At 40.5% G+C, this 6,216-nt stretch overlaps 1 protein-coding gene across 2 annotated transcripts; it reads right to left on the bottom strand.

The window, feature by feature from the left end:
• On the bottom strand, positions 1 to 6,216 carry LOC118358125 (RING finger and CHY zinc finger domain-containing protein 1). 2 transcript variants are annotated; one of them, XM_035735604.2, is made up of 9 exons: positions 6,059 to 6,216; positions 5,148 to 5,267; positions 4,923 to 5,038; positions 2,195 to 2,273; positions 2,036 to 2,080; positions 1,799 to 1,857; positions 1,580 to 1,609; positions 1,304 to 1,424; positions 1 to 1,036 (listed from the first exon to the last, which is right to left on the bottom strand). In XM_035735604.2, the coding sequence occupies exons 1-9, from the start codon at positions 6,107 to 6,109 to the stop codon at positions 860 to 862; spliced, it is 798 nt and encodes a 265-aa protein (XP_035591497.1). In that variant the 5' UTR covers positions 6,110 to 6,216; the 3' UTR covers positions 1 to 859. The 2 variants fall into 2 exon arrangements, with proteins under 2 accessions (XP_035591497.1, XP_035591498.1); XM_035735605.2 differs by lacking the exon at positions 6,059 to 6,216 and adding an exon at positions 5,478 to 6,039.

The raw sequence follows: 6,216 nt of genomic DNA, 5'->3' as shown, positions 1-6,216 counted from the left end.
TTATTCAGAACAATCATGGTATTTATTAGTCTTTACAGTAAATGTCACCATCCCAAAACCTGCATCAATGAATGACACCAAAGGCAATACAGATGCAATATTTTCACTCTATTTCTCTCATATTTGAGTGACAATACTGACAATATGAGCTAAGCATGGAGTGAGAGTTGCCAACAGCCATTGTCTAACTGTAGTAATTATTCAATAATTTACATACGTGTTACTCATGATAATCCACTCGTCTAATCAAAATTACACTCAAACATAGAATGAACACAATTTGATGTTGAACCGTATCTAAACTATTTCAAATACCTGAGTTTTGCAAACAGACATTGAAATCCATTACCATTGTAAAAATGTCAGTCTGAAGCATTTACATAGGTTTTTAGAAACGCAAAGCCAGTCAAACATTGCAGTGCTTTACAAACTTCTCACATAACAGCATTCTTCACCCTGACAAAAATCTAAATAATTTGGTGAAAGCATTAATGACAGAAACGAATCCATTCCAACTTGGGACAAAATGGGAAATAAATTGTGTGGCTGACTATATTTAATTCCTCATTCACAATTATCTTATGCTGGCTTTTATCTGAGAAATAAATGGATCAATAGCCATGTAATAACAGAAATTCAACCCCAAAACTGCTGTACAACACACTAGGAGAGGGATCCAAGTTTATTGCCCTGAGGTCCTGGCACCAGGTTCTGGAACCCAGACACGACTACCTGTACTCTTGGCAGAGCAATGTTGAGAAAGAGCTGGATAGTGTAATTAAGTCTGCGTAGACTGGGGAAGTAATGAGCATAGAGAACTAGGGGGTGGAGTCCCAATGTAATTAAAATTATACATATTCTATGGTTCTGGCAATGGGGACTGGGGCTGCTGCTCTGGCTCCTGGGGCTGTGGTTCCCGGGACTGCCGTATCAGTCCCCCATTCTGGGCTGTGTTGTAGGACCCACAGCCACTGCACTTCATTCCCAGAACATGGAAAGGCACCGTACACTGGGTTTGGCAGTCATTACATATGATCTACAGGTCAGGGAGAAGGAGAGACCGACAAAAACCATGTCATGAGGCAGAAATTGTGCTCAATACTGAAACTTAAAAATAAGATTAAATATCCCTTGAATATAAGCCTAAAGTGAATCATAATACCAGATCAATGTAGTAAATCTATACCAGATCAGTGTAGTTACAGTACACCCCAAAACACAAGGGACCACAAGAATTGAGGTCATCATGTTTTGCTTTTTAAAGTTCCAATTCACATTCAAAGTGAATACATTTGTGTCATACCTTCACAGTGGCATCCTGGTATTCAGTGGGCATGGGTGACTGAGTGATCTCCTTGTCCATCTGCTCCCAGTTGTGCTCCATATTCCAAGCAGAGTGCATACAGAGTGGGCATCGATACGCACTGAAGAGGACATATAGAGGACATATTCCTGGTCACGCAGATCGTCATTGCTTATATGAATGTCATGCAGATGACATGATTGATAAGATAATGACAGTAATTAGGATAAATACATCATAACTAGCACAATATTTGAAAAGGACAATGGACCTTACCCAGTTTGGACCATGTCATCAAAGCATGTTCTGAAAAACAAAAGAAGCAGTGAACATTCTAAAAATGGTTTCTGATACCAGAAGACAAGAGTAAGACTCCAGTATTGCACCTTCTGTATCATCCATCAGATTAACAGTGGCATCAATACAAAGTTGTGTAGGTCCTATAGGCTAATGACAAAGGTTTTGAGAGCATCTCTCATAAGGAAAAGGTCATACTTGTGTAGAAGATGGCCACATGGAAGAATTTGGGCTCCTATTCTGGATGTGTGGATATCCTTAGTTAGAGAGAAGACACAAACATTATATATCTATGATAAACCATTAGAGGAGAAGTACTGGTGAAATTGTCAAATACAGGCTGTGTGAATTTCTATATTACACAATTGTATGCTAAATTACATTAACAAAGTGAAATGCACAGCAATCGTGTTACTGATCTTACTATTCACTAACCTCCATACACACTGGGCAGTTCTGTCTTGAAACATTTTCAACACACTGAAACAAAACAGTCTATTACCGATAAATCAAGTGAAAGACAAGAGCCATGGCATTAGCAGTATTGCATTGACAATTCCCACACAAGCAACAGATATAATAAGGGCCAATCACCTTGTGATTTCCTCTTAGATCTCCTGCTAAACAGAGATTGCACTTCTCACAGTGGAAGTATTTCTCCCTTGGTCCGATCCTGCAGGAGTACAAAACATAATTAACTGTACAGTCATGGCCAAAAGTTTTGAGAATGACACAAATATTCATTTTCACAAAGTCTGCCGTCTCTGTCCTTAGATATTTTTTGTCAGTTGTTACTGTGGAATACTGAAGTATAAGTACAAGCATTGCATAAGTGTCAAAGGCTTTAAAATGGACAATTACATGAAGTTGATACAAAGAGTCAATATTTGCAGTATTGACCCTTCTTTTTCAAGTCCTCTGCAATCCGCCCTGGCATGCTGTCAATTAACTTCTGGGCCACATCCTGACTGATGGCAACCCATTCTTGCATAATCAATGCTTGGAGTTTGTCAGAATTTGTGGGGTTCTGTTTGTCCACCCGCCTCTTGAGGATTGACCACAAGTTCTCAATGGGATTAAGGTCTGGGGAGTTTCCTGGCCATGGACCCAAATTATCGATGTTTTGTTCCCCGAGCCACTTAGTTATCACTTTTGCCTTATGGCAAGGTGCTCCATCATGCTGGAAAAGGCATTGTTCGTCACTAAACTGTTCCTGGATGGTTGGGAGAGTTGCTCTCTGAGGATGTGTTGGTACCATTCTTTATTCATGGCTGTGTTCTTAGGCAAAATTGTGAGTGAGCCCACTCCGTTGGCTGAGAAGCAACCCCACACATGAATGGTCTCAGGATGCTTTACTGTTGGCATGACACAGGACTGATGGTAGCGCTCACCTTGTCTTCTCCAGACAAGCTTTTTTTCCCAGATGCCCCAAACAATCGAAAGGGGATTCATCAGAGAAAATGACTTTATCCCTGCACCTTTTGCAGAATATCATTCTGTTCCTGATGTTTTTCCTGGAGATAAGTGGCTTCTTTGCTGCCCTTCTTGACACCAGGCCATCCTCCAAAAGTCTTCGCTCACTGTGCATGCAGAGGCACTCACACCTGCCTGCTGCCATTCCTGAGCAAGCTCTGTACTGGTGCTGCCTTGATCCCCCAGCTGAATCAACTTTAGGAGACGGTCCTGGCACTTGCTGGACTTCCTTGGGCACCCTGAAGCCTTCTTCACAACAATTGAACCACTCTCCTTGAAATTCTTGGTGATCCGATAAATGGTTGATTTCGGTGCAATCTTACTGGCAGCAATATCCTTGCCTGTGAAGCCCTTTTTGTGCAAATCAATGATGACAGCACGTGTTTCCTTGCAGGTAACCATGGTTGACAGAGGAAGAACAATGATTCCAAGCACCATCCTCCTTTTGAAGCTTCCAGTCTGTTATTCGAACTCAATCAGCATGACGGAGTGATCTCCAGCCTTGTCCTCGTCAACACTCACACCTGTGTTAACTTTGGGAATGGGGGGGAGTATTGAGTAGCTTGGATGAATAAATTGTCCAGAGTAAACTGCCTGTTACTCAGGCCCAGAAGCTAGATTATGCATATAATTAGTAGATTTGGATAGAAAACTAAAGTTTCCAAAGCTGTTAAAATAATGTCTGAGTATAACAGAATTCATATGGCAGGCAAAAACCTGAGGAAAATCCAACCAGTATGTGGGAAATCTGAGGCTTGAAGTTTTTCAAGTGATTGCCTATCCAATATCCATTGTAAATGGTGTCAGATTTGACTTCCCAAGGCTTCCAGTAATGTCAACAGTCTTCAGAAAGTTGTTTCAGGCTTCTATTGTGAAAGGGGAGCGAATAAGAGCCGTTTCGACAAGTGGTCAGGCTGAAAGCCTTTAGTTTAGTCTCGCGTATGGCCGTGAGCACGCTGGTCATTCCCTTTCCTTTCTAATGACAACGGAATTGTCTGGTTGGAATTTTATTGAAGCTTTATGATAAAAACATCCTAAAGATTGATTATATACATCGTTTGACATGTTTCTACGAACTTTAATGGAACTTTTTAAAACTTTTGTCTGGACTTAGTGCCCGCGATTTGTGCATTTGGATTAGTGAACTAAACGCACAAACAAAAAGGAGGTATTTGGACATAAAGATGGACTTTATCGAACAAAAACAAACATTTGTGGAACTGGGATTCCTGGGAGTGCATTCCGATGAAGATCAAAGGTAAGTGAATATTTATAACGCTATTTCTGACTTTTGTTGACTCCACAACTTGGCGGGTATCTGTATGGCTTGTTTTGGTGGCTGAGCGCTGTACTCAGATTATCGCATGGTGTGCTTTCGCCGTAAAGCTTTTTTGAAATCTGACACAGCGGTTGCATTAAGGAGAAGTCTCTTTAACAAGACAATAACTGACATGATGTCAACTGATCCTTTTGTGGCAGGGCCGAAATGCAGTGGAAATGTTTTTTGGAGGATTCAGTTCATTTGCTTGGCAAAGAGGGACTTTGCAATTAATTGCAATTAATCTGATCACTCTTCATAACATTCTGGAGTATATGCAAATTGACATCATACAAACTGAGGCAGCAAACTTTGAAAATTAATATGTGTCATTCTCAAAACTGTTGGCCATGACTGTACATAGTGGCTACGCTATTCATGTGTTTTAAAACACCAATATGCAAATAAAATTAACATCTAAAACATGCTGGTGGCCAGCAGCTGGCCAAACATATCAGCTGATGAATATGGGTGAGCTATATATGAGAATGTTAGTTGTAACACAAAGTCAAACAGGGCAGAGTTACTCACCTGCAAATTCCACAGGGCTGACAGTGATACTGCTTCTTGTCTTTATCAAACAGGTGACAAATGTCACAGTAATATTCCCCAAAGGTCACATTACACTCCACGCAAGTTTGTTGTGCCTGAAAGAAAAAAAATGAAATAAACAAATAATGGGACCATATTGATATATTGAATGAACAGTACAGATGTACAACAGTACAACAGTTCCCCTTTAACATAATTAATTACCTGTTGTACTGTTGTGCAGACTGAGCACTGCACTTCTTTGACCAGGAAGCGGTCCATTTGATGGTCCTCCTCAGCGTCATGGCACAGGCGACAAACGTATGCTTTACCACAACACGGAGCCTGAGGGATATAACCACGTTTGGAACGGGCTTAATTAAACAAACCAACACATTCATTTGTTGGTGTCAAGAACCTAGATGGAAGGCACAGTGATGACAAACCGGCGATTTACACACACAATAATTTTTCTGGGTGCGCGCCAGTTCATGTTTTCTATTCTAAGAACCTTGATGGTAATAACTTTGCGAGGGTAACCCGGCTCAGGCTTACCTCTCTATTCATGATGAAAGATTGAACTCTGACATGAACTTCCTTAGCTCGCTAGCTAGCTGACAACCATTTTCGACGGTGACAAGCCGATAGCGACTCAGATATCAATGGATTAATATACGAATGACACCAAGCAAACAACTGCTAGATGAATGTAAAATATATATACAATATGAACTTAGCTAGCTAACTTTCGCTGACAATCAATTTAACGCCGGTGACAAGCCGCGGATAGCTAGCTAGTATTATATACGAATGACATCAAGCAAACTACTGCTCCATTAATGTAAAATATAGATACATTTCCAACTGCACCAATTTCTTTGTTAAATACATTTCTTGATGGGTTGCCAAACAAGGTTTTTCATTTGATCTGACATATGTAAATCCATCTCCCGTTCAGATGGTAAATTAAGATAGCAAGCAAGCTAACGCATTAGTTGGCTAAGTTAATAACAGGTATTTTATGAGCAAAACGTTAGCTACACAAAGCAGCATACGTGAACATAAATAAGGCAATCAATAACATGTGTCTTAATATCTGGTAGAATTAACACTTCCTCATAAAAACTATTTCTCACTTTCAACAAACAACGGCGCACGTAGTGTTCACATCCAACCAGAGAAGCCATTCTTCTTCTTCTTCTATGGTATTTTTATCGGTCCGAAAACATACGTTAAAGTCGCATGTCGCTCCCTACTGTGTGGGGTGAAAACTGTGGAACTTCAGGCAGAAGAA

This window comes from Oncorhynchus keta, chromosome 25 (genome assembly GCF_023373465.1).
Source record: "Oncorhynchus keta strain PuntledgeMale-10-30-2019 chromosome 25, Oket_V2, whole genome shotgun sequence".
Classification (NCBI taxonomy): domain Eukaryota; kingdom Metazoa; phylum Chordata; class Actinopteri; order Salmoniformes; family Salmonidae; genus Oncorhynchus; species Oncorhynchus keta.
This window is presented reverse-complemented; position numbering and strand designations above follow the sequence as displayed.